Raw genomic sequence first — 27,367 nt, 5'->3', positions numbered from 1 at the left:
CCCCGCGCGGCGCACAGCCGTATTCGCGCACCTCCGCCCGAACCCCAGCTTGCTCGCGGTGCATGCGGCCCCCGCGGGCGCCCGGCCCCGGAACTCAGCGCGGCACCTGAGCGCGGGCGCGGCGGGGCGATGGGGACGCTGCAGTCCAAGCACGGTGAGCCGCGGGCCGGGGCCGGGGGCGCGCGGAGCGGGGACAGCGGGGGCAGCGGGGGCCGGGGGCGCCTCTCACTGTCGCTTCCTGTCTCCGCGCCGCAGCCGCCGCCGCCCGCAAGCAGAGGGAGAGCCCAGAAGGTGAGCGGGGGCGCGGGGGCGGGGGCGCGACCCGGGCCGGGACCCTCGGAGCCCGGAGTCCGCGCGCGTCCTGCCCAGCAGCCCGCGGTGGGGGGACGGGGCCGCGGGTCTCCAGGAGCACGCGGGACCCCCACGCCTACCCCTGCGCGCTCTCCGGGCGATGGGGACCCCGCGAAGGCGCAGCGCCCGCGGGGCTCACAGTGCGCCTCCTTCCCTCCTCTGTGCGGGTTTCCCGTGCGTCCGCCCCCGGCCCGCAGGGGACAGCTTCGTGGCGTCCGCGAGCAGCCGCAAAGGCGCGGAGGAAGCGGAGCGACGCGCGCGGGACAAGCAGGTAGGCGGCGGGGCAGCGGCTGGGGTCGCGCTGCGCACCTGCCCGGGGCAGGGAGTGCTGTCGGAGCTGTTCCGGGAGTCACACGGGGACAGACGGGGCGTGGGTCGCCATGAGAGCTTGTCCCTCCCCGGCCTCCAGGACGTCTGGGGGCCCCATGGGGCGAGGCCTTGTGGGTGTCCCGTGCTGGGTGGTGGGTGGGGGAATAGGAATTCCTGGTCCTAGGCTGGGGGCGCGGTGGGAGCTCCATGTTTAGGGCTGAAGGAACTGGAGAAGGGCAAGGGGCTGGACCTAGACGTCCCGTACTGAGGGTCCTGGGGAGCACAACTGCAGCACCCCACCGGGAGGAGCTGGGGGAGGGGTGGGAGCTGCAGGCCTGGGGCATCGCTGGCCATCGCCTCCGGGCTCGCTCGGGCAAACATGGCCAGAGTCAGAGGCGTGGTGCCTCCCATCTCTGGGAGGGGTGACCACAGGCCTGCCAGAGGCTCAGGAGACAGGGACATCCGCACAGCTGGCGCCACCTAGACTGCAAGGCTGGCTCAGGACCCAGGTGGCCCTGAGGGTGGGTGAGGAAATCACTAGGTCTAGGAGCAGAGAACTGTCCAGGCCTGCGGCCCCGGAGGGACCTGGGCTAAGTGTTTGCTGAGGTGAGAAAGCTGACCTGAGACGTCATCGATGTCAATGTGAACTGGATCTGTGTAGACAGCCCCGCCAGGTGGCCAGGCCCCCACCTGCCCCCTGCTTCCTCTCCACTGTCCCCAGAGGTCCCCAGACACAGAGCATGCCGGGGACGCAGTCAGCTTCCTTTCTGGAAGGTCATTGTTCTGTCAGTTGATCAAAAAAAGCTCTGTGTGTTCAGAGACATTTTCCCTAGCTCTGTCTTGAGAAGGGGCTTAGGTTTCCTTGGAAATTAACATGCGGTAGAGTTAGGATTGCTGCTTCCTGAGAGTGACCGTCTAACACTGGTGATGGTGGGGTGCACGCTCTAAGGTACAGAGACTTGGCTGGTCCTGTGAGCCTTTGTCTGGGATTGGGAGACCAGGGTGAGGCCATCCAGGGAGCTGCCCTGCCCGTGGGTGATGAGGTCTGTGAAGCTCTCGAGAGCAGCCAGTGAGGGATCCGGGGTCCCTGGGGTCGCACGTGGTGAGGAGGAGTGTGAAGCTCTGGAGAGCAGCCTGTGGGGGATCCGGGGTGCCTGGGGTCGCGCGTGGTGAGGAGGAGTGTGAAGCTCTGGAGAGCAGCCTGTGGGGGATCCGGGGTCCCTGGGGTCGCGCGTGGTGAGGAGTGTTGCCATGGCTGCTGCGCACTTATGTGGCTGTTTCTAAAACTGTTAGTGACTGTGGGGAGGATGGCTCCTGTCCTGAGCATAGGCTGCCCCCCCACCCTCACCCTCACCGCCCGGTCTGCGGGACCAGCTTTAATTTTCCTGACGCTCCCTGAGGCTGGCAGAAAACGGTTCTGAAGACAGACGAGAGTCACTGTTAGTTGGAAGGTTGCTGTGAACAGAGCATGGACTTCCAGTAAGCAGCCCCAGGAGGGTGCACCCAGGCCAACTCCAGGGGCAGCCTTGAAGCGAACACTCCTCACGGACCTGCCTGTGCATCAAGGAGGCTGTCGCCCTGGAGGGCTGTTGCCCACGTCAGCAGGAGGCAGCGGGCACAGCTCTGATTGGCCCATCTATGGCAGGTCCAAGCCTCCAGGATGCACACGCAGGTCCCGCCCCCGTGCCACAGCCCTTCTGGATGTGCCAACATGGCGCCTGTCTCCCAGAAGGAGGCAGCCTCACAGGGAGCCGGGGTGGCTGCAAGCCGTAAGACCTGCTGGCTCGGGCCAGGGCCCAGGCCTTCACCTGCCCTGGCTTCCAGCAAACTCCCTGCCCTCAGCACAGCCTTGCTCACAGGAACCGGGAGCTCAGCCCCATCACGTGGCTTGGTGTCTTCTGACTGGAGCCAGCCACAGTGCCCCAGATGCTCACATGCCTGCAGCTGGCCCTCTCCCAGAGGCAGGGGTGGGGCTGCTCCCTTCCCAGTCGCTGGGCACCCAGGAGCCACCTCTCACCTGTCCTCTGTGGGACTAGAGGGCTGGATATGCCAGTGGGATGTCCAGGTCTCAGTCAACAGGAGCCGCTTCTTGTAGAAGACCCTGGGAAATTTTTTATGGCTTCACGGGCAGTCTGCACACCATCGCATGAACACAGAAGCAGGGTGGGGGCAAGATACGCATTTGCAGGAGGGACTCGGGCCCGTGCCTGTGCATGTGTGACAAGAGACAAGGCAGCGTGGACCACACTCTGCTTGGTGCTTCACCACGTGCCACGCAAAAAGAGAGGCTGTCGGTGCCCCAGTCCAGCCAGCTCTGCATTTGGGGGTGCAAGCCACCCCAAGATGTCCAGGAGAAAGGCAGCCTCCAAAGGGAGCAGGGGTGCCTGGGGACGCCTCGGGCACAGACTCCGAGGGCCAACCTTCTGTCTTCTGTGACCCGCGTTCCAGGACCCTGTGGGCTCCTGGGGCTGAGGCCCACGTAGGGCCCTGTCAGAGCCAGCGGCAGCTGCGGTGCATCGTACCCACCCTTTGCTTTCTTTGTGGTGCCCTCTGCGTGCCCAGCCCTTGGATACAGGCATTCGTGTTCCTACCCTGGGACGTGGCTGGGCTGTGCGGCAAGGCCGGCATAGACGTCCACAGAGGGTCCTGCACAGAGGAAGCGGAAGGACATTGCCAGGCCACCTGCCATTCCTCCCTTGTTGTGGGAGGTGTTGAGGTCACCTCTGGGCACGCAGCCGATGGCATCTGATGCCCAGCACCTGAGAGCCATGGGAGGGGCCGGACACCATGTGCGTAGTCTCGACTCAGCCTGGCTCGGGGCCACCGAGGGCCGTGCGTGCACCCGACCCCTCCTTCACCAAGCTGCAGGCCTTCTCCATCCTGAAGCTAGGGCTCTGGGGTGCTGACTGAAGAGGCTGCCGGAGGCGCCTGGCCATGAGGCTGGGGCAGCGGATCCGTGCTGGCCAGTGGCATGGTGCTGCCCGCTGGGTCACTGTGCCTGGGCCTGTGTTCTCACGGGCAGCCGCTTGGCTTCAAGTCGGCCCCTGTGTCCGCGAAGGGCACTGTGACTGCATCCTGAGAAGCTGGCGTGTGGGCGAGGCTGGTGTCTGGATGGAGGCGCTGGCGCCCAGAGCATCCCTGCCACGGGGCCTCGGGCTGGAGCTGGGGGTTTCACAGATGAGGCCAAAGAAAGAGTCCACAAGACCACAGCCGCATCTGCGATAGCTGTCACCTGGGGACCTCCCAACAGCTTCCTGAAGCTGAACTGCCCATTTTGCTGTTGGGTGAGCTGCCGTTTGAGATTCCTGGGGGTGAAAGGAGACGTGTGGCCGTGCCTTGCGCTCCTCACCGGCCGAGCCACCTCGGGACGCCTGTGCGGCCCTGTCCTCCTTCCTTCCTACTTGTGGCAGAATCATCTGAATTCCTTGGAGGTTTTCATCTTGTTGCGGCTGAATAGCTTACATCTTTCTGTTTCTCGAAAAACCCAGGCTGGCTTGCAATCCTCAGAAACCGTCATCAGCCCTGCCGCTTCGGGCCGCCCTGCGCCTGCTTCAGCCGTGTGGGTCCATCAGACGCGTGTGCGACTCCTGAGAGCCGTGGGAACTGCGGCTGGTGAGGGCTGAGGCGGGGGTGCCACAGAGGGCAGGGCTGTCTCGGTGCCGTCTGCGAGTGCGCGTCTGTGCCCTGGGCCCTGCCTCGCCTCCGCGTGAGCAGCCAGGTGACGTTGAGACTGGAAGTGGAGCTGCTTCTGCCTCCTACGAGCTCCTGGCTCTCCTTTGCCCCCGGGCGGCCACTGCCTGTTCAGAACCGGCTGGAGCAGGCAGCAAGTCCACGGCCGTCTCAGGTCCAGGCCCCGACGAGGTGGGGGGAACGTGCACCTTGCCACTGTCCTCCTGCCTAGGCTGGGGTCGGGGATTTGGCTGTTTCTGTTTCTCAGGAAGCCAGGAGTCTGGGCCAAGGGCTCCCGCCCTCTACCCCTGCTGCGAGGCCAAGGGACACCCACCTGGTTGGCCCTGACCAAGGCGGTGAAGGAAGTCCTGGTCAAAGACCACAGCTGGGAGCTACCACGTGGCCGTTTTACATGTGGCCCCCTCGCCAGCACCAGGTTTCTGTCATCCCATCGTAGGCAGAGGCAGCTTGTGGGGTGGCTTGACCGCCTCTGGACCCGGGCTGCCACTCACAGCATGGCCACGGCCATCATGCCTGGGCCTCTCCTTCTCCCAGAGGCACATGGATCGCCTGCTTCCCCTTGTCCTTCGAGGAAAGACACAAGGGACAGAAGGACCTGGGACGGTAGCTGGCACGGGACTGCTCCATGCTCCACAAGCCGGGCAGCAAGGGCCACCTGGAGAGCAGCCCCGTGCGGCCGGGCCCCTTATTGTGCCTTCCTGGGCTTTTGCCACACATGCCGGGGTGCTCCAAGCCAGAGGGGTGCGTCCGGCCGTGAGTTCGCGCCAAGGTGCTGTGGGCCAGACCCGTCCTGGGTCGGGGCTGTCAGTGAGCTCTCATGGGTTGGCAGGGCCTGTGGCCTCCCAGTGTGGCTGCGTGTGGTGGGAGCAGAGGTCAGTGGGTGGGAGTGGGGTCACGCCCTCCTTGTAGAGAGGGAGCCTCTGGCCTCCCAGCTGCTGTTCTTGAGTTGGCAAAGGCATACTTTATGGAAGCAGCCGTTCTCGGGGCCAGGCACACCTGGATTTGGAGGTGCCCACTGAGTCACTGGGTCCCCAGAGTTCTAAAGGCTGAGCCTCGTAGCCTTCCTGCCGGGCTCTCAGACAGATGCCTGCATCAGAGAGTCCCTGGGTTATGGGAGGCTTGTGACACCCCAGGGCGTTGTTGGGGAGGCCTCGGGAGGCCCACAGCAGCCCCTGCTCGGGTGAGGTCAGCTTTTCGGGGTGGCCCTGCCGCTCATGCCGCTACAGGCACTTCAGGGTGGGCTGCTCCCAGCAGGACTGCGGCTCAGCCTGTCCGCGTGTGGAACCCGAGGGGCCTGTGTTCCGTCCTGGGGCACGCGTGCCCAGAGGGTTCCTGTGGCTCTGTCCTCTCATGGGTCTTACCAGCTGTGGCCCCTCTCCCGTTAGACTTGCCTTCCTGAACATGGGAAGGGGTCCCGAGCCCAGGATCCCTAATCGGTTCTGAGGGCTCGAGAGCTTTCAGTCCCAGCCACCTTCTGAGCCACCGTCTGTCACGGATCATGACTGTCAGTTGTCCCTGCAGGTGCGGGAGAAGCCCTTCCCTCGGGGCTGCTGGGTTTACATTGGAACCATGGGGAGCAGATGTGTGGTATGTGGGAGGGGTCCCTCAGCCAGCAGGATCCCCCACACGCCGGACACCCCCCAGTGTGCAGTGGCCTGCTGGGGCGGAGCTGGTGGTGCTGGCCTGGAGGGACAGACAGCGCTGGCCTGGGTCAGCACCACAGCTCTGGCCACCGCCTTGAGGCTGCAAAGCCTGGACCTGCCGGGACCCTGATCTGCTCTCAGGGTGAGCTGCACCCATGGAACTCATCTGCTTTCATGTTGGCAAATACTTGGCAGGGCACCATCTGGCAGCCTTTCATGCCAGAGTTAAACGAATTGGGTCTATTCGATTCTGTCCTTCGCAGAGCTGATGGCCAGCCCTCGGCAGCTGGAGGGGGAGAATTTGTTTTCCTTTTGGTCTGCAGAATCTTCCAAGGAAGTTGTCAATAGTATTGTGCTCTGAAATCAGAGAAGCTAAAAAGCATGAAGTACTGTAACAGAAAAAGTCAAAGTGGAGATTATTGTAATGGTGAGTGTCTTGGTGGATTTGGACTGAGAACCTGGCCAGGGGCTGATGGGAATGGGGTCCCCGCCTTCTGTCTTCGGTGAAGTTCCAGAGCACTCACGTCGGTGGCTGGCAGGACCCTCCAGGGCTCCCACCTGCCCTTAAGACCATGGTTCTGCGTGGACGTACCTCCAGGATGAGGCCTCGCGTCTGCTAAGGGGGAGGTGACAAGAGCTACAGCTGCTTTTGGATAATAGAGCCCGCCCCATCCCCGTCCCCACACGGGATGACGGGGCCAACCCCTTCCCGTTTCCCACACGGGATAAGGAAGCCGACCCCTTCCCGTTTCCCACACGGGATAAGGAAGCCGACCCCTTCCCGTTTCCCACACGGGATAAGGAAGCCAACCCCTTCCCGTTTCCCACACGGGATGACGGGGCCAACCCCTTCCCGTTTCCCACACGGGATAAGGAAGCCGACCCCTTCCCGTTCCCCACACGGGATAAGGAAGCCGACCCCTTCCCGTTTCCCACACGGGATGAGGAAGCCGACCCCATTCCAGTTCTCACAAGGTCCTACCTGGACTTGGTGCAAACCTGCCGCCCTTGGTGGCCTCCCTGCTGCCCGGGGGACCTGGGCGGCCTGGCACTGTGTCTGGCGTCTGGGCCTCAGCATGGCCCATGTCTCTGCTGCCATCACCGCCTATTCTCTGGGCTACCGGGTGAGCCCAGCTCAGCCGTCCCGACGGCCCCACCAGGCTGATGGCCGGGTCCATGTGCTCCACACCCTCCAGGGCAGCCACTCATGTCTGAGACCAGCCAACCCCAGGCAGGGCTGGAGGGGCCGTTTCAATGGCCCTGGTTTCGCTCCTGAGGGCTGTGGTGTGGAAAGGACACTGCCCATTCGGCTTCCGGCCGTGGGAGTCCGGGGCTGCCTTGGCCTTGTGCTGGTGGAAGGAGCAGGATCTACCCCTCCGCTTGTCACAGACTTGTCCTGGGCACTGCCTCAAGAGGAGGAAACAGAGACACAGTAGGGCGGAGCCCGGAGCCAGGACCCAACCCAGAAGCCCCTCAGAGCCTGCACCCCAACACCAGGCTGCCTTGCTGTCCCAGGGCCTGAGCTGCTCTCAGCCTGCTGGGAGAGCTGGACAGGGGACGTTGGAAGGAAGGCCTGCAGGGCCCAGGGTGCTGGGGTGTGGGAGAGGCCGGGTGGGGGTGCAGGGCCCAGGGTGCTGGGGTGCGGGAGAGGCCGGGTGAGGGTGCAGGGCCCAGGGTGCTGGGGTGCGGGAGAGGCCGGGTGGGGGTGCAGAGCCCTGGGTGCTGGGGTGCTGGAGAGGCTGGGCAGGAGTTGGGGCTGCTGCTCAGCATGGGCATCAGGGCAGTGCATGGTGAGGACACGTGGAGGACCCGTGGCCACCCAGAGGCTTCCAGGCGTGGAGGTCAGTGCAAAGTCCCTGAGGCAGGAGCAGGCTGGAGGATGGGATGGTATCGGGCAGGGCCTTCAGGAGACGTGAGGGAGGAGGGAGAATGGCAGCCTCTACGCATCTCTCTCTGCCCAAAAGAAGCCATGGTCACAGGCTGCAGGTGTGCGCTGGCCTCTGTGCTCTGGGAGGCCAGACCTGGTGTCTGTGAGGAACCCTGCACCTGCAGACCTGCTGGACGGCCCTTGGGTGATGCTCCGGGGTGGAAGACCCCACCCGCCCCCGAGACCCTGGTCCCCAGGCTCCGAGCCCCATCCTCCCGGCAGTGGAGCAGCGTGGCCCTCCTGCCCTCCCACTCATTTGCTGAAAGCGATTTGGGTCTTCTGTGACACAACGCTGACTCGGGCCTGTGAATGCGCTTTCGGGCATTTCCTGAGCTTTCCCAGGCCTGAGACACGTTTTAGGCGGCAGCTGGCTCACGTGTGTTGGGAAGACTGGTCACAGTCTTGGCGACTCTGGGGCTTGTGCTCAGATGGTGATGCCCTGCCCCTGGTCCCCAGGGTGGCAGGGGGAGGTGGCAAATTGGCAGCTGCCTCACAGGCTGAGCAGCGCCCAGCAGAAAGGCCCAAGGCTGGAGCACAGAGGCAGCCCGGATGCCTCTGCTGGGCCTCGCTTAGAGGCATCATGTCAGGTTCACCACCTCCTGGGAGGGGAGCCCTGTCCATGCCAACCACCTGGCTGTGCCCAGGGGAAGCCGTCCAGGAGGCCCGTTCTTGGGGTCTGTGTGCCTGTCGTGAGGAGAGCGTGGCGCAGCTGGGCCCACGGGAGGAATGCCCTTGGCCTTCGAAGGGGCAGGGGGCACCATCCTTGCTTTGGGCCGTCTTGGGCAGCAGCAGGTGGCAAAGTCTGGCCTCTGTCCGCAGCGCAGCCTGGGAGCCTCAGAGCCCTGTGGGGGAGTCCTGGGTCAAAGGGCACAGTGACCAAGCCAGGGCCCACCTTCCGCTGTCCCTGTGGCAGGCGGTGATTGCCCCCAGCTCTAGTGACCAGGGAGGCGTCCCTGGCTGCCGGCACCTCCCCTGCCAGTCGTGCCTCCCATCCCTGCTCTCTGTGCTGGCCCCTCCTCTTTTGCGCTTGGAGTGACCCCAAGATACTACAAAGGTGGCTTTTTGTGCAGCTCAGAGCTCACCCCGTGCACCCTGCAGCCTGCAGGCCTTGGGCCCGGCGCCCTTCCTGAAACAAGATCGTGTGTCTGGTAACGAAGGCGTCCGTGGCCTCCTCTGAACACTGATCTCATGCGTGGGGTCTCACCGCACTCCTCTGAGAGTGGGCTGCGGCTCGTGGCTGTGGCTCCCTCCGCAGCCTCATCCCAGAGCAAAGCCACGGGTGGGCGGTGGGTGCCCCTTTCATCTCACAGAGCCCCTCGCCAGCCACAGCAGGGCCCTCGAGGAGGTGACGACGAGACTGTCGTGTGTGGGGCATGCAGCGTACGTAAGTGCTTAGGAGGAAGAAAGAGCCTTTAGATACTTTCTTGAGTAGCTCAGTCCTCAGGGTCTGGGGCTGTGATCACATCTGAGCCCCGCGGCGAGCATTTCCCGCTCTTCTGTTTCCCTCTGGGAAGGACATCGACGCTGCACGTTCACATGTGGGGTCTTCCAAACCAGAAAAAAGGAAACTCTAAAACACAGCAGGGCTCTTTCCAGCTCTGGAACTAATTCCTTTGAAATTGGAAACATGAGGCTTTAACGTGAAAGAAAACGAAAATGTTCGGTGGGTTTTTCCGGGGAAGAATTGCGATAGAAGGGAAGCGGATCCGGGCCTGCTCTCAAGGCCCGGTGGAATTCAGCCTCTGAGCGGGGGCGGTCGAGGATGCAGCAGTTCGGGGGTTCAGGCCTGAGTCGCGGTTTGGTTTTGTGTGCTCTGTGGCCTGGTGGTCAGCTGAGGGTGGCAGCTGAGGGTGGTCAGCTGAGGGTGGAAGGTCTGTCGCCCTGGGCTTTCCTTTTTCTGTGACAATGGGGATCATTAGCTCTGAAGACAAAAACAGTGGCAGGTGGGATTAGGAGAAGAAAAATCGGTCTGCAGACGAGCTGAGTCCAACATTTAGTGTCGGAATCTCAGGGTGCTGAGAACTGAAACCAGGGAGTAAAGTTTCGGCAGAGTTTATGATCACGCCTCTATTTCTGGGCAAAAGCACACGCATACATGTGTGTGTATGGTATGTTCACCTGTGTGTGTGTGTGTGGTGTGTTCACATGTGAGTACACATGTGTGTTCACACGTGCACACAGGTTACACACACGTACATAGGTCTATATTTAATACCTGAGCCCCCGGTCACCCTGCTCAGCCTCAGCCACACCTGGCTGAGGGGAGACTCCGGGAGGGCTGTGGGTTCCCATTCTGGAGCTGAGGTGTGGGCTCAGCGGCACTCACGGCTCCCGCCTCCTGTCCCCGTCGGTGAATGTGGGTAAAGTGCCCCTGAGTCCCTCTCTCCACACGTGGTGGGGAGAGGGAAGCCCGGCCACCTGGCTTTAAAGCTAGGTCTTGCTGACCACGTGTTGCTCGTCATGTTTTTTTCTGCATGGTGTTACGTGGAGGTTAATTTCATGGACGGGGCGGCCCTGGGCCTGTCCCTGTCACTCATCGGTTCAGTTTCACTTGTAAGGATGCCCCATGGGCTGACGCTGGGCCTGGTGCCCCTTGACCCCTCAGCGTGGTCCATCGTCCCCTCAGGCTGAGTGTCCACCCTACTGGCAGCGGTGGGCCCTGCAGGGACCCTTCCTGAGCTCAGGGTGTTCATTGGGTAAGGGGACGGATGTCAACAGAGAAGCCTGGTAGTCAAGGGGCGTGGGGACTGTGGCGTCTCCACGTGTTTTCTGTCTCAGTGATGGAGATGATGAAAAGCTGCCGTGAGAGGCAGATGAGGAGGGAGATGGAAACATTTCTCTTCTCCGGTCTTACAGGAAGTGAAGTCACAGCAGAGCTCTGGCTTATGAGGACGCCTGAGTATTTAGGAAACCTTTTGACCCCAAAGTTACTGCTTTTCTAGATAAAAATTTCACATGTGGTGATTAAAAGCTTTCTCAAAACAGCCCTAACCCGGAAGAACCGGTGGGCAAAATCCGCCCAGACCTCGAGGCTGCGTCTGAAGCGCCTGGGGCTGCGGGGGGAAGCCCGGTGCCACCGCCTCCCGCAGGGCCTTGGTCTCACCGTCCTTAAATCTTTCACATCAGAGCCGGAAGTTCAGAACAGCGGGAACCGGCCCGTGGTGTTATGTGTCGGAATCATGAAGCCCGTGAGGCTACGTTGTCACATCTGAAACTGTTTAACCATTGAAACCAAAACCTCGACTTCAAAGCTGGCCGCGGCGTTTCCAGACGGCGGCTGGTGGATCACCTTGAAGTCAAATTCCATCCCGTGGCGGCCGCAGAAGTGGGCCCCCAGCGCCTCCTTGTAAGAAAACACAGTCCCTTCCGCAGACCCGGGTGGCAGGCTCCCTCCCACAGTGACATTCTGGAGAGGCCTCTTTGCATCTGAGCTCCCAGCAGGGAGGAAGCAGGTGGGAGGTGGGGGCTGTTCTTTGTGTTTAAAGAGCCTCCACGACTGCCCGCCCCCCTCCGGCCCCAAGCCCTCTCCCTGCTGCCCCGGCCCTTCCCCCAGGGCTGCCTGCAGCCGCTGTGACCCAGCCCGCCCCTTCCCATTTCCTGCCCGCCTCGCCTTCCACCTGGTCTCATAAGGTGCCCCCACTACCACCAGCCTAAACAGCAACACCCTGTCCCTCAGCCCTGGAGCCTGCACCCTTGACCTTGCTGGCCCCTCTCCACCTGTCACCAGTGACGCTACCCCTGCTCTTCCACCCCCTGTGGGGTGTCCCAGCCCTTGGGGTTCCTTGGGATCCTGGTATCACCCTCTGCCTTTTCCCCAGAGGCCCCGTTCCAGCCTGTGTGCCACGTCCCGTGGCTCCCCTCCGTGAGCCGCCCACTGGGCACCCACTTCAGCCTACCACGCCCAGCGTCCTCACAGTCCCCGAGGCAGGAGGTCACTGCTGGTCTGGATGTAGCCTTGGTCCTCCTGCCTCCCCTGAGGTGGCCGTGGGTGCATCAGGAGCCTGAGAAGCGCCCACCTCGCTCCTCACAACAGCCCTGTAATTCTGGCAGCAAAAGGCAGCCCACAGTTTGCAGGATTAGCCCCGAGGAGCAGGGTGGGCAGGAAGTGGCAGCAATGACCCCGAGACATGGGCCAGGTTGTCACCCCGCCCTTCCTCTCAGCTCCTGGAGGCACCCTGGGCACAGCCCCAGAGCCACTGCTTGACCTTAGGAGACAGGTGGTACAGGACCTGCGCCTTCTGGACAACGCCCCAGGGACCTGGGAGCCCCAAGCTTGGGAAAATGGTACCCAACACACCCACGCGGTTCTCCGAAGCCCTTTCTAGGGCTCCCCAAAAGGAGCCTGCTCCCCGCCCCATCCCGTCTTCCTTTGCGTGAGGGCGTGGCTGCCCGTGTCTGTCCCTCACATCTCTCTTCCTCTCTGTCTCCTCCTCACTCCCTCTCCTCTGCCTGGGCTCCTGCCACCTGCACCCTCCCGACTCCTGCGGAGATGTTGGGCTCTGGGGGAGGCTCCCAGCCCGGCCTCCTGGACACGCCATGCTTTTGCCTGTTTATCGGGGCTGGTGTTTCCAGAACCCTATGGCAGGGCTTAGGTCGTGACCCGGGAGCCATGTCTTCTCTGTGGGTCACCAAGTGCTTCCCACCGAGGGCTACACCAGGGTGGGGGCCCACAGCTGCCCTCACGAGGCACAGGAGGGGACAGCGCCTCCCTGCGTTTGCGAGATTGGGAAAGGTGCCTGGCTGTGCTCACCTGCCCACTGCGAACAGGACATCAGCTGCTCCGGGTGGCTCCCAGAGGCGCCTGCACTGGCCCTTCTGGGTTGAGGGCCCAGGACGACGCCTGTGATTGGGCTGCCTGGCGCCCTGCAAGGGTTCCAGCAGACGGGCTGGTTCTGGGGGGCAGTGGTGCTCCAGCTGCTGGGCACTGCCAAGTGCTAGCACAAGTGGGAACACGGTCCTTTTGACTTTTCCGAGGAAGTCAGGAGTTGAGGTTTTGCAAGAGTCTCTCTGTGCCTGGCCGCCTATGGAGGCTGTTGTTTCCATGTCGGTCTCTGGGCTGGGGCTGGGAGGGGCCTGGGGGCTGGAGGACAGGAGCTCAGCCCTGTGCCTGTGGCAGGAGGCAGATGTCCTCACCTTTGTGGCGGGACATGGACAGTGGCCTCAGGGCAGTCGGCCCATGGACCGGGTGGCCTCCCTGATCGCCCCTGCAGGTGTGAGGTACTGCCACGGGGCTATGGGACCTGAAGCAAAGGCGGCCTGTTGTTGATGCCGCGTAACAGGCACCTGCCGCCGGCTCTGGTCCTGGAGGCCTCTGTGGGGCTGGGGTCAGACCCTCCTTCCGAATCTGAGGTTGAGGTGACACCCAGTGAGGGAGTGCGGCGGAGCTGCTAGGGCAGATGCGGCTGCTTTCCTTCTGGGCTGGGGCCCCTCGGGGCAGGCCCGTGTTGCAGCTCTGTCTTCCCAGGGCCCGGGACAGTGCCCAGCATCGCAGGAGGATGCTGTGGGCAGCAGGGCACAGCTGTGGCAGGAGGGGACAGCGGGCACAGGGAGGCCTGGAGGCCAGCCGTGGGGTCCCTGTGACATGGAGGGGTCTGGGGGGTGCAGGGCAGTGGGACAGGCCAGAGGAGGCGCCCAGGCACCCCAAGCCGCAAGTACAACCAGGGCAGGAAGGGAGGATGGGGGGATAGGCTGGGGGGGGTCACAGGAGGGGCTCACTGGGGGCAGGGCCAGAGGGACTGATGGGGAGGGTGGGTCCTCGGGAGGGCAAGGCCAGGTGGGGACTGCATCTCAGGGAGGGGTGCCTGCCGTAGGAAGCTGAGGCTGGTGGGTGATGGGGCGCATCGAGCCAGGCCTGTGGGGCCCTGTGTGTGGACTGGGCCTCTCAGGAAGTCTCCCCAGTGGGGAGGGGCTGCACCTCTGGCCTGCGGCCAGGGGGCAGGTTTTGTAAGTTGCAATTAAAGCTCTTGGCCTAGTCAACCCAGCAGCGCAGATTAAAGGGCAGTTTGATGTGACCAGGGTGGCTTTGGCTGGAATCGCCGGCCACAGAGGCCAGGGTGGCTTTGGCTACAGATGCTCGTTTTTCCCGTTTGATCTTCTCTGCGTCTCAGAGGTAGTTGTGACTTGGCCCTTAGAGAAAACGCTGTACCTTGCAGGGCTCAGGTGCACGTGGATATTTCTTGTTTTAATGGGCTTTTCCTCTGCGTTGGGAACTCAGCCACGAGCAGGTTGGCGCAGCCCTGGCTGGTGGGGGCAGCGTGGCTAAGTGGTGTCGTTTTGCTTGGTTGTTACAGCTTTGGTTGTTTATTGTAGGCTGGCGGGTTGGAGTGCGGGAAGCGTTTCCAGAAACCAGCCATGGGTCTGTGCAGATCCTTTCTGTCTTGAACAGCCGCGCCCCTTCTCCTGCCAGCGGTGTGTTCGGGCTCCTGTCTGTGACCAGTGACATTCCCCACAAGCGCACTCAGAAGCTTTTACAAACACGCCAGGACCGCGCTTGCGTTTTCGCTGTGATGATTTCCTGCCCGGAGTGCGTGACGAGCTTGGGTTCTCACTTCACATTTTCAGCAAATCATGAGGAACATTTAAAATCCCTTAAAAAATACCCCACCTCGCCCACCGCGCCGCGGGCTCCTCTGGGTTCTGGCACGTTCCAGGAAGCTGCTGCTGCTGCCTGTCATCTGGGTAGCGATGTGGCCTCCATGAGACGTCGGTGAGGCCTCTTTAGCAAGGGGTGCTGTGCACGCCGGACCCCAGGCCCCCGGAACATCACTGCGGCTTGTGAGGAGGCTCGGAGCGCCCCACACCGTGCAGGAGGCCCCAGCTCTGCCCGCTGCCCTGACGGGAGGTGAACTGGGCGCCCAGGTGGGGGGAACCCAGAACTCTGGGGGGCTTCACCATGCAGGTTCCTTGCACCCTCCCCAGATCCCAGAGGCCTGGGCTGGGGCTTCAAAGGGTGGACACAGAGGCCTTGGGCCGCCTGCCTCAGCATTTAGGGTCACTTTCCCTCCCTCCCAGCCCCCCACACTGACAGCGCCTGCCTCCCTCAGCCTGGGCGTTCGTGGCCTCGGCTGCCCTTAAGACACCATTTCGGTCGGCAGCCAGCTCCTTGCACCTGGACGAGCCCCCATGAGGGCCTTGAGCTTCCAGCCCCTGGTCCTTCCCTCGAGGACGCTGTGTCCATGGGGACGCACCTCTGGGGCTCTGGGCACGGCTCACTGCTCCACAGAAGCCTGGGACTGCAGCCCCAGCAATTATTCTGATTTAAAAAATAATAATAATAACAACCTCAAGCTTGGTTTTTAGAGAGGATTTGTTTTATGCCAGCGTCCACCTGGACAGAGCTGGCCCCTCCCAGCGGCGCCTTCCTGCTGCGTGGACGCTCGAGGGCCTCGCCAGGCCGTAGCGGTCAGTGCCGGAATGTCAGGACCGCAGCCTCCAGGAGAGAGGCCTACTGTCTAATCATCAGCTGTTTTGTTTCTTATTAAGATGAGGGCAAGTCCTCCTGCCTCCCACTGGGTGCCGCCCACCCTGCCTCGGCACCTCCCTGGGCGGTCGGCAGGAGACCTCAGCTCCGTGGGGGCCCTTGGCTCAGCCACCAGGAGGGCGGGGTCCTGGGTCTGACTCAACGATACTCAGCCTTGGCAGCAGCACCTCAGAACCCATGTGTGGGTGGAGTCTGGCCCGGTCCCTCTCCCTGCCTGAGGCCTGGGGTGGCAGCCTTCCACCATACACTGCTCTGACCGTGGCCAGTGATCACGGTGGCAGGCGGTGCTTGGGGGTCCAGGTGACCTCGAGGGAGACCCTGCTCAGCCTCCTGCCCGGGCCAGGCTTCAGGGACCCCAGGGGGGCTGGCAGCCCCATGGGAGGTCAGAAGGGCACCTGACTCCCCCAACAGGAGCAAAGGATGAAGCCATGGGGACCGTGAGGGCAGTCCCAGCTGGGCGGCCCTGAGGTCCTGCGTCCACTCACAGAGACCAACTCAGCCCCAAAGTCATCTCCAGGTTCAGGCCCTGGCTGCCCCAGTGGACAGGACTCAGCTCTGCGCTGTGTCTCCTCCAGGGCGCTCCACAGCTTTGCAGGTACCTGGAGTCAGAAACAAACACCGTTGCCCATCCCTCCAGCCCACCTGTCTGAGAGCTGCCTGCTCTCAGGAGACGCTCCGGGGCCGGGGGTGCTGGGCCGAGGGCTCCGCACCTCCCCTACTGCCCTGACCACGGTCTGTCTCCTTTCTCCGTGTCCTGTGGCTATAGATTACCCGTGAGGACCCACGAGAGCATCCGCTCAGCTAACGCCACTGGGATGAAAGGTTTTCCCATCTTCCGTAACTGGTCTCCACCCGCAGCCCTAGGAGGGGCTCTGGGTCCTGGGCAGCCACAGGGGCAGTGGCTGGAGTCCTCTCAGCAGGCTCCCGTGGACAGTGCTGGGAGCAGGCGCCAGAGCAGAGGGGCAAGTATGTCTCCTCTTGCATTTAGTGTGATCCAGCGTGGGGCCCAGGCCAGGGCGATCTCCAGGGCAGGACTGACTTTGAACAGATTGTTCAGGCAGCTGCATCTTCCACCTGAAAAGGCTTTCGGGACCCGACCACATGGGAATGCCTGTGTGTTTTGCTTCCCAAAAATCTGAGGCTGAGTGGGGCATGAAGGGTTGGTATTTCTGGACCCAGAATTGAGACTCCCCAGGAGGCCTGAGGCGAGTGTCCGGCTCCAGTCTACCCATCCAGAGCTTCTGCCTGTCTCCCCGACCTGCCCACTGAGTTGTGCAGCCACCGACTGCCCCGTTCTTCCTGCAGGAGCTGCCCAATGGGGACCCCAAGGAGGGGCCTTTCCGGGAGGACCAGTGTCTGCTAGAGGGTAAGTGCAGCCTCTGCCGCCCCCGCCCCCCAAACCTTGAAGATTCCACCCCGTACCAAGGCAATGCCAGCAAGCCACCCATCAAACACCCCTGCGTGCGGAGCCGGAGGCACTTCCCAGGTTTAGACGCACTTTGTATAAGTGCCTAGTAGCTCGACTCGGGTCCTCGCTGGACTGGCAGCTGGGATCTGGCAGTGGAGACGCAAAAGGCCCCACCTGTGGCCAGAGCCCTAAGCGTGAGCTCTGCGAGCCTGTGTTTGTGGGTGGGGTGGCTCCGTACAAAGCTGACCTGTACGTTCTCAAGTCAGCCCTGGGCTATGTGAGACGCTGGCCTGGCCTGAGTCACTGCCATGGCCGTGTGCCTCGGTGGTGCCAGTCCTACCTGTGGCATGTGGCAGGTTGGCACTCGGGAGGCTGCAGGGAGGCCGGGCAGCAGGGCCGCCTTCAGACAGCTCCTGAGACTAAGAGATGTACCCAGACCCCCTTGGTGGGAAGGCAGGCCCAGAGCATCGTCCCGGCTCAGGCTCGGACCCAGAGCATCGTCCCGGCTCGGGCTCGGACCCAGAGCATCGTCCCGGCTCAGGCTGGGAGGCGCACCTGTCTGCGGGTGCTGAGCCGGGGCAGGCCCATGCTCCTATCCTGGGGACATGCAAGCACCAGAGAATGATGGAGTCACTGCGCCCCAGAAATGAGAGTGTTGTTCATCCATCCTGCCCAGAGGCTGGGGGCGGGGCCGTCTGTTGACACACTCAGTGCAAGGTGGCCTGCACAGCCTGTGGGCTCGGTGCCAGGGTTCTGGAGTGGAGGCCGTGGGGACTGTGTCTATGGGGAAGAAGGGGGGCCCCGGCCATCTTCCCCCATCCCTGAGGTGGTCGTCAGGGTCTGGAGCCACTGCAGCCTGGGGAGAAGAGAGCACACCTGTCTGTGACTGGCCAGGGAGGGACCTCCCTCCCCTCTGCAGGAGTCCCAAGATCAGGCTCTCGGCTCAGGCGTGTCTGGATGGGATCACGGTGCGGTGAGGGGAGGGCAGCGACGGCCCCCAGCAGGCACGTCCTCCATGTCCCCTCCTCCGGCCCCTTCACCATCTCTTGTCCCCCTAGTGGCACTGCCCCCCGAGAAAGCTGAGGGCCAAGAGCTCATGGGACATCTCCTCAGCGCGGATGACGGGGAGAAAGCAGCAAACCGAGAGGGTCCTCAAGGACCAGGCGGGCAGTGCCTCAACATTGACGTAGGTCTCCCTCCTGCCTTTCCTGCGGGGACACGTCCCTGGGGTTGGGGGCACAGGGACAGATGTGTGCTGCCCTAAAATGGGCATCTGTGGACACTGCATAGTTCGCTCAGTTTTTCCCACGATTTACCCAGTTTAAGGGAAAACTCCAACATGCAGCCAAAGTCAGCAGGAGCCAGGGAGGGGGCGGGAGCTGGAGGGGGCGGGATGTTGCTGTGAATTTGTCCAAAACCCACTGATCTAGCGTTAGATAACTTGAGCAGCGTTCCCAGCCTTGGCGCCCTTAGCACCACAGGAGTAATGCCAAAGCTCACTTGAGGGACAGCCCGTCTTCCCGCCTGCTGGAGGCAGAGCATGGGGCTTCCGTGTCCCTGGGAGGGCTCAGGGAGGATTGGGGTCTCCATGTTCAGTCAAGATTTCTGGAATTGACAACACTTGACAGTCAGTGTGACCTCTCCTCCTTCTGGGTAATGTGGGGTGCTTGCATGAGCTGAGACAGGTGTCACTGTGGGGAAACCGAGTCACGGGGCACGAAGCTGGGTCCCCCAGAGGAGGGCTGGAACTGGGCACGAAAGGGTCTGTTGGTTCCAGGGCTTTGGCTCCAGCCACGCTGCCCTCTACTCCCCCTTTCCAGCTGACACGAGGGACCCCTGGGAAAAGCCCCAGAAGACGCTGCCCCTTACGGAGTCGGGGGTCACTGGCGTGTTGGTGTGGTCCCAGCCCCCTGTGCCCCTGCAGGCACTCCAGTGTGATGTCTCGGTGGAGGAGGACCGTCAGGAGTGGACGTTCACACTGTACGACTTTGACAACAGCGGGAAGGTCACCAGGGAGGTAGTGAGCTTGTGTTTGCGTCAGGTCTGCAGGAAGAGCCACGCGGGCCCCGTGTGGGCAGCCGGGAGCGGGGGGACAGATGGACCGTGCTGGCCTCGAGGTATCTCGGGACAGGAGGGGACCGCCGGCCAGCAGGGCTGGCATCTCCCCAGGGCCCGTGGCTCGTGCATTGCCGGGCTGAGCCTGCGCCACCCATTTCTGCAGCGGTAGCTCCCATGCTGCGGGGCCGCCCTCAGGGCACTGGAGGCACTCGCAGGGCACCCGGCCATGACCGAGGCTGCTCAGAGAAGATGCCTGTGTCGGTCCCTGAGGTCTGTTGGCAGCTACGAGGATGGTGCAGGAAGGGGCAGGGCTGGGTGTGTCTTCTGGCAGGGAGGTGGGTGGCATCCCCTGCAGTCTGCTCTGTCAGTGACATCGATGCCCGGCCCCAGGACATGTCCAGCCTCATGCACACCATCTATGAGGTCGTGGGTGCCTCGGTCAACCACTCCTCGGGCGGCAGCAAGACCCTCCGTGTGAAGCTGACCGTCAGCCCGGAGCCCTCCAGCAAGAGGAAGGAGGATCCTCCCGCCGGCCAGGGTGAACAAGGCCTGGGGACACACAGAGGGACCTACTCCACACTGGCAGGGGCCTAAGCTGTGTGCTGGGGACAGGGAGGGACAAGTGAGCGGATGGAGGAGTGAGCGGCGGAATGAATGAGTGGACGAGTGTGTGAGTGTGTGTGAGCGAGTGAGTGTGAGTGTGTGAGTGAATGTGAGTGTGTGTGAGCGAGTAACGAGTGTGTGAATGAGTGTGTGAGTGTGAGTGAGTGAATGAGTGAGTGATGAGTGAGTGAGTGAATGAGTAAGCAGGTGAGTTAACGAATGGATGGCTGGGTAAGTGGGTGGGTGAGTGAGTGTGTGAGAGTGTGTGTGTGTTAGTGAGTGAGTGTGTGAGTGTGAGTGAGTGAGTGAGTAAGCAGGTGAGTTAACGGATGGATGGCTGGGTAAGTGGGTGGGTGAGTGAGTGAATTCAGTGGGTGAGTGAGGAGTGAGTGAATGGGTGAGTGAGGAGTCAATGGGTGAGTGCATGAGTCAGCAGGTGAGTTAATGAATGAGTGACGGGTGGGCGAGTGAATTGAGTGGGTGACTGTGAGTGAGGAGTGTGTGAATGGGTGAGTGCATGAGTCAGCAGGTGAGTGAGTTAATGTACGAATCAATGAGAGAATGAGTGAGTGCACGAATGTAGGAGGGAGGGAGTGACGGCAGGACCCCCTCTTTCAGACGGGATGCCCACCCACAGCAGGAAGGAGGGCGAGCTGGTAGAGGAGCCAAGGGCGGCCGACAGGAGGTTGTCTGCACATGTCAGGTGAGGGCTGGGGTGCCAGGGTGGGGCTGTGCCTTAGGCAGGAGCACCTTGGCCACACCTCTGCTTCCCGCACACCACAGGCCATGCACCATCCTCTAGGTCAGACCTGCTGGGTGCACCTGGGCTGGCAGCTCTATGGGGCACGGTCCCTTCCAGCATCTAGCACCCTGGCTGAGCTGGGCCTCCGAGTCTGTTGAAGCAGATGGCTTTGAGGGGCAGCAGCCACGGCGGCCTTGACACCCTCAGTCTGGACTTGCCATGGCTCCACTCAACAGCTTTGGGTGCAACAGGGCTACGGGTGGCTGGGACAGTGGCTGAAGGTAGTTGGGGCAGTGGCTGAGGTGGCTGGGGTGGTGCCTGAGGGTGGCTGGGGCAGTGGCTGAAGGTAGTTGGAGCAGTTGCTTAGGGGGGCTGGGGTGTGTCTGAGGGGGCTGGGGTGGTGGCTGAGGCTGGCTGAAGGTAGCTGGGGCAGTAGCTGGGGCGGTGGCTGATGGTGGCTGGGGCAGTGGCTGGGACAGTGGCTTAGGTGGCTGATGTGGCTGGGGCAGTGGCTGGGGGTGGCTTGGGCAGTAGCTGAGGTAATGACTAGGGGTGGCCAGGGCAGTGGCTGAAGGTAGTTGGAGCAGTTGCTGAGGGGGGCTGGGGTGTGCCTGAGGGGGCTGGAGTGGTGGCTGAGGGTGGCTGAAGGTAGCTGGGGCAGTAGCTGGGGCGGTGGATGATGGTGGCTGGGGCAGTGGCTGGGACAGTGGCTTAGGTGGCTGATGTGGGTGGGGCAGTGGCTGAGTATGGCTGGGGCAGTGGCTGAGGGTGGCTTGGGCAGTAGCTGAGGTAATGACTAGGGGTGGCTGGGGCAGTGGCTGGCATAGTGGCTACAGTGGTCCCAGTGTGGTCACCAGGGGCCACTACAGCGTGAGCGGCTCCCCAGAGCGCCTGTGGCTCTGGGGCATGGGACCTGGAACAGAGATTGCAGGGTTCTGGGGGGCGGTGTGACCTTCTCTGGATAGCACGTGGCTGTGTCTGTGCTGAGTCATCCACTCCTTCCTGCTCCTCGAGGAGGCGGGTGCTGGTCGGGTGCACCCAGGACCCCTGCCGCCTACTGCAGGCACCCCGTCGTCAGGGGTGCACCGCCCAGCCTGTGCGGGGGTCAGGCCTTTCTCTGTTCTCTACGCAGGAGGCCCAGCGCCGACCCCCAGCCCTGCTCAGAGCGGGGGCCCTACGGCGTGGACGAGAACACAGAGCGCAGGAACCACTACCTGGACCTCGCTGGGATTGAGAACTACACTTCCAGATTCGGCCCTGGTAGGTCCTGGAGGCCACCCTGGGTGCAAAGCACTGGATGTGGGTGCCCTTGAAGGTCCTGGATTCCTGCGGCCCTGAGTTGGGGGGCACCCCACCCGGCACCTAGGTCCTTCCACAGCTACCCGTTGGTGCCGCCCAAAAGCCAGGCGGGTGCCCCTTCTAGGTGTGTGCGTGGCAGGGGGTACCTGGTTCAAAGTGAGATGGAAGACGTCGGGTTTGCATTCAGGAAAATCCTGCCTTGGGGTGAGAAGTCGGTATTTTAGGGTAGAATCACCGGCTCACTCAATAGAGGAAGTCATCTAGTAGTGTGGATAGCAGGCAGTATGGACAGCAGACAGGCAGTGTGGACAGGAGGCAGGCAGTGTGGATGGCAGGCAGGCAATGTGGACAGCAGGCGGTGTGGACAGCAGGCAGGCAGTGTGGATGGCAGGCAGGCAATGTGGACAGCAGGCAGTGTGGACAGCAGGCAGGCAGTGTAGACAACAGACAGTGTAGACAGCAGGCAGACAGTGTAGACAGCAGGCAGACAGTGTGGACAGCAGGCAGGCAGTGTGGATGTCAGGCAGGCAGTGTGGACAACAAGTGGTGTGGACATCAGGCAGTGTGGACAACAGTCAGTGTGGACAGCAGGCAGGCAGTGTGGACAACAGGCAGTGTGGACAGCAGGCAGTGTGGATGTCAGGCAGTGTGGATGTCAGGCAGGCAGTGTGGACAACAGTCAGTGTGGACAGCAGGCAGTGTGGACAACAGGCAGTGTGGACAGCAGGCAGGCAGTAGACAACAGGCAGTGTAGACAGCAGGCAGGCAATGTGGATGGCAGGCAGGCAGTGTGGACAACAGGCGGTGTGTATGGCAGGCAGGCAGTATGGAGGAAAGCAGGCAGTGTGGACGGCAGATGGTGTGGACAGCAGGCAGTGTGGACAGTGTGGGCGACAGGCGGTGTGGACGGCAGGCAGGCAGTGTGGACGGCAGTGGCAGCCTGCCCAGCATGTGTTCATTCCCGACCAGCAGCACCCCCGTGTGGCCTGCAGGAAGATTCCTGGACCAAAGCCCAGGCCAGTCCCCAAGGGCTGGGGCCAAGTCCCTCTCATAATCCACACTTTAGGGTCCACGTGGCAGGAGGGGCAGTGTCCCTCTCGTAACTCCCGCCTTAGGTGTCCGCGGGGCAGGAGGGGTGGGGCTGGATCGGGGTCACAGGGGGCTCAGTGTGCCGTGCGCAGACCCCGGCCTCCTTGGCCATGCTCTGCCCAGGAGCTGCACACAGGGCTTACACCGCGCGTATGAGGGTGGCAGCCCTGGGTCCTTGTGGAATCTGTTGTGTGATGAGGGTTTAGGGGATGTGAATCCTGAGGTGCCCTCCCTGACAGGGTCTCAGCTGTGTGAGGACAGAAGCTCTGCTCCCAGGACACGCAGTGGGGGCGGGGTGGAGGAGCTGGCCTTCACAGGGAGCTGCGGAGCCAGGCAGCAGGTCACCCCCGGGGGCTGGCCCTTCCTCTCAGGACCTGTGGCCATCTGACTGCAGACCGGCTCACAGGCTGGCCTCAGATGGGGCCCCCTGGCGCAGCTCTTCCAGCGGGCCCTGGGCAGTCGGCCGTTTTGAGGAGATGGGAACCCAGTTGTGCGCTCTGGCCTGTACTCCCAGTGCCTCACCCTCTGACCTGTGTCCACAGGGTCCCCTCCTGTGCAGGCCAAGCAGGAGCCCCAGGCCAGGGCCTCACACTTCCAGGGCCGGTCCCACTCCCAGGAGCCGGGCACACACACCGCATACCATCGCAGGTCACAGGTACTGGTGGAACACGTCGTGCCAGCCTCGGAGCCTGCTGCCAGGGCCCTGGACGTGCAGCCCCGGCTGAAGGGGCCAGAGAAGCAGTTCCTCAAGTCCCCCAAGGGCTCCGGGAAGCCAGCCGGGGTGCCAGGCAGCAGCCAGTCCGGGAAAGCCTTCAGCTACTACCTGCCGGCTGCCCTGCCCCCCCAGGCCCCTCAGGATGGCCACCACCCCCCGCAGCCTCCCCCGCCGCCCTATGGCCACAAGCGGTCCCGGCAAAAGGGCAGGGAGGGCCACTCGCCACTCAAGGCCCCACACGCCCAGCCCGCCGCGGTGGAGCACGAGGTGGTGCAGGACCTGCCGCCCACGCCAGCGGGAGAGCGCTTCGTGATGCCAGTGATCCACCACCACGAGCACCACCACCACCACGAGCACCACCACCACCACCACCACCACCACCACCACGTCCACCCGTCCTAGCGCCGCCGCTGGCACGCGTCACTCCCAGCACAGCATGGCCCACGCGCCCTCGGCGGGGAAGCAGAGCAGGTGCCCGCTGTGTGCCCGAGGGGAGCCTGTTCCCCCCACCTCCAACAGCGAACAGCAACCGACTGCAGGTGCCCGCGAGGTGGAGGTGGCACAGCTTGGTCACGTGGCCCAGGTGCCCTCTGCTCTCTTGCCCTCAATGCCACGTGGTGGCGAACATGTCTGAGGCCGCTGTGTTTCCCAGCTCTAAAGCTTGTCTGTGTAACCCATAAAACCTGCATGTGAGCGTGGAAGACACACTTGTATCTGCTTTCCTTTATGATTCCAAAGTGAGGCCCTGGAGGGCACGGGACATGCCCGGACGCTGGGGTGGGTGTTCCTCCCAGGGCTTGGTGCTGCTGGCACTGTAGGCCCTCCCAGTGCAAGGCCGGGAGCCGTTGGGGAAGCCGAGGACTTGCGTGGCTCATGTGTCATGAAGCCAGAGGGGCCAGGGTCGGGGGGGCAGCTTGTGGTTAGCAGGCAGCGTCCACAGCTCCCACGGGAGGCCAGGCAGCAGCGCTGGAACGAGAAGTGCCGGGCCTGGGGCGGGAGAGCCCAGACCAGGGAGGAGGGGAGCCTAGGGTAGCACAGGGGGCAGAGGCAGCCCAGGTCCCAGAGCCACGGCAGCTCAGGTGGATGCCGGCGGCAGGACGCAGGGCAGGGAGGGGCGGACGCTCAGCGGAACACGGGGACCGGAACGTTCGTGGTCCCGACACTCATGGGGCAGCTTCTGTGACACGTCAGCTTTGGTGAAAGTCACCATGAGGTGACTGCGTGTCCCCCTGCAAGAGTCAGGAGAGGGCTGCAGGCCAGCAGGATGCACCAGCGACGTTCCTGAGTCTCGCAGCCTGTGGGGACCCACAGTCGCCCCAACAGGAACCGTGCGGTGCCTTCTGGGACCCGGGGGCCTGCCCGGCGGTTCTGCGTTCGCCTTCCTTGTGTTGTTTTTAAGGATAAGGCAAACCGACGGCCAACTGGTGACAGGTGTTTCTCAGGTCTAATAGGAATATCTGCATTTTGTACCATGCCACACCCTGCATTAAAATAGGCTTTTCAAAGATGTGGTCAGTGTTCTTGTTGGTCACTCCGCTCCGCCAGCCGCTGGCCAAGGGCGCGGAGAGCAGGCTGCCTGCGCGGGGCTGTGGGAGGAAGCGTGCCCGTCCCCAGCGTAGAGGGTGATAAAGGTGCACACGCACGTGCACACACTCCATAACTACAGGGGGCCTTTTTTGTTTTTTCCACATTACCGCTCTAAGAAAATCCCAAAATAAACCAGACCCGGTAACAGGAACACAAGGCACCTCTGTCTTGGCTGCGTGACCCCAGCTTTATGGAGAGAAGTTGGGCTCTTTGTGAAGAGGAATCTGTGGAGAAGCCACGTGGCGTTTGCTTATTTTCTGCTTCTCTGCTCCTGGGTGTTTAAAAACCCCTAGGGCCTTCCCAGTGGCGTCTCTTCCGTGACCACTGGAGAACGCTGTGTTCTCGAGGCTCCTGAGGCCAGGGTGCTCACAGCACTCCAGGCTCCTCCTGGAGGCACTGCCTTACATTGAGGTGACTGCACTTCACTCACATGACACCTGCTCTGGAGGCGACACACTAGGAAGGTTCATCTGGGGATGCAGGGATGTCACTCCCGGCCTCATGTTGAGGGGACCTCGTTTGTTTAGTCCCAGAGGACCTGTCAGACCCCTGCACACCCTCTGGGCCAGGCTCAGCCAGCGGTCTGGGGAGGAGGGAGCTCTGCGGGCTTGGGTCCCCACCTGCTTGCCTCTAGGCCTCGGTATTAATAACTGTAAGTGCAGGTGGGAATTCAGCAAACACGAGGCAGGGGTGGGGTTCCAGTGCTGAATGAGCCGCGGAAACAGAGGCACTGCCCCCGCTGCCCACCTCCAGCCGGGGCCTGCCTCACACAGAGGGGCCCTTGGTGCCCTGGGGCGACACACTTAAGCCTGAACGAGGCAAGGGGCACGAACAGGGTTTGGAAGTTTGTCCCCTCCAAGTCTCATGTGGAGATGTGGGCCGCAGTGCTGGGTGGGGCCCGTGGGAGGGGTTTAAGCCATGGGGGGTGGACCCCTGAATAGCTTCGAGCCCTCACTGTGGGGATGGGTGAGCTTTCATTCTGAGTTCTCAGGAGATCTGGTTATTTAGACCAAGGGCCCCCAACCCCCAGGCTGTGGACTGGTCCCGGTCTGTGGCCTGTTGGGAACCGGGCCCACAGCACGAGGTGAGCAGCAGGTGAGTGAGTGTGACCACCTGAGCCCCGCCGTTACGTCCTCACAGGGGCTGGAACCCTGCTGCGCACTGCACGTGTGAGGGTCTAGGCTGCACACTCGAGAATCTAATGCCTGATGATCTGAGGCGGAACCACCATGCACCCACTGTCCGTGGAAAACTTGTCTTCCACGAAACCAGTACCTGCTGCCAAAAGGGTTGTGGGGCTGCTGCTTGAAAGCAGCTGGCACCGTGCCATCTCCCCCTGCTCTGACCATGTGACATGCCTGCCCCTCCTTCACCTTCTGCCTTGAGTGGAAGCTTCCTGAGGCCTCACCAGAAACTGAGCAGATGTGGGCATTGTGCTTGTACAGCCTGCAGAACAGAGAGCCCAATAACCCTCTTTACAAACACCCAGTGCCAGGTATTCCTTTACAGCAACACAAAACAGACTAACGCAAGAGTCTCCCCCCGCCAAAAATAAACCCCACAAAAACCCCATGCATGAAAGTGAGCCAGTGCTGACACGGTCTCATTCATTAAACACCCACAGGTAAAGACCGCCGTCTCATGAGTTACGCTGCAGCAGCTTGGCCTGTGGCCAGGGAGAACTGTGTGTGTGAAGCTGTTGGGCACCATCTCCAGCGGCCCTGGCACCTGGCGGATGGGAAGGGACACAGCACAGGCTGGTGTCAGGTGCTGCTCTGGCTCTCGGGCCACACCTGTCAGGGGGATGTAGGTACCACCAGGAGGAAGGCCGTGCAGCGCTGCAGGCGAGATGGAGGAGGAAGCTCCTCGGAGGACCCCAGCAGGGGCACACAGCCTGCTCCTGGGGCAGCTCTGCCTGCCGTTTGGCCCGGTCTTCCTGCCATGCTGGTGCCAGGAAGCCTTCGCCGCACGAGACCGGGTGGTGAGGGGCACGCAAGGACAGAGGCCTGTGTCACAGAAACCAAAAGCCTTGCGCTTCCGAGTGTAGACTGACCGCCGCATGAGCTCGGAGCTGGACCAGCCTGTACCTGAGTGAATGGGTGAGTGAGTGAATGGGTGGGTTAGTGTGTGAACGAGCAGGTGAATGAGTGAACGGGTGAATAAATGAATGGATCAGTGAATGAGTGAGGGGCTGAGTGGGTGAGTAGGCGAAGGAATGAATGGGTGACTTGAGGGGGTGAGCTGTGAATGAATGGGTGCTTCGGAGTGAACGGACAAGCGGGTGAATGAACGGGCGAGTCCAGGAACAAGAGGATGAGTAGGTAAGGGGAGTGGTGTGCAAATGAGTGTGTGAACGAGTGCCTCAGTAGGCTAGTGTGTGAATGGGTGAATGAGTGTGCAAACGAGTGTGCGAACGAGTGCCTCAGTGGGTTAGTGTGTGAATGGGTGAGTAGGTGAGTGTGCAAA

At 62.4% G+C, this 27,367-nt stretch overlaps 1 protein-coding gene across 2 annotated transcripts; it reads left to right on the top strand.

Annotated features, from left to right (window-relative positions):
• NKD2 (NKD inhibitor of WNT signaling pathway 2) lies at positions 1-24,821 on the top strand. 2 transcript variants are annotated; one of them, XM_017515963.2, is made up of 10 exons: positions 1-154; positions 256-291; positions 549-622; positions 16,706-16,766; positions 17,867-17,994; positions 18,733-18,825; positions 19,257-19,404; positions 20,088-20,172; positions 21,344-21,471; positions 23,142-24,821. In XM_017515963.2, exons 1-10 carry the CDS (start codon positions 130-132, stop codon positions 23,714-23,716), a joined length of 1,353 nt encoding a protein of 450 aa, XP_017371452.1. In that variant the 5' UTR covers positions 1-129; the 3' UTR covers positions 23,717-24,821. The 2 variants fall into 2 exon arrangements, with proteins under 2 accessions (XP_017371452.1, XP_037589958.1); XM_037734030.1 differs by lacking the exons at positions 1-154; positions 256-291; positions 549-622 and adding an exon at positions 14,568-14,626.
• Positions 24,822-27,367: the final 2,546 nt, after the last annotated feature.

This window comes from Cebus imitator, unplaced genomic scaffold (assembly GCF_001604975.1).
Source record: "Cebus imitator isolate Cc_AM_T3 unplaced genomic scaffold, Cebus_imitator-1.0 Scaffold567, whole genome shotgun sequence".
In the NCBI taxonomy this organism is placed as follows: Eukaryota; Metazoa; Chordata; class Mammalia; order Primates; family Cebidae; genus Cebus; species Cebus imitator.
Note: the sequence above shows the minus strand (reverse complement) of the source record. Positions and strands in the feature narration are given on the sequence as shown.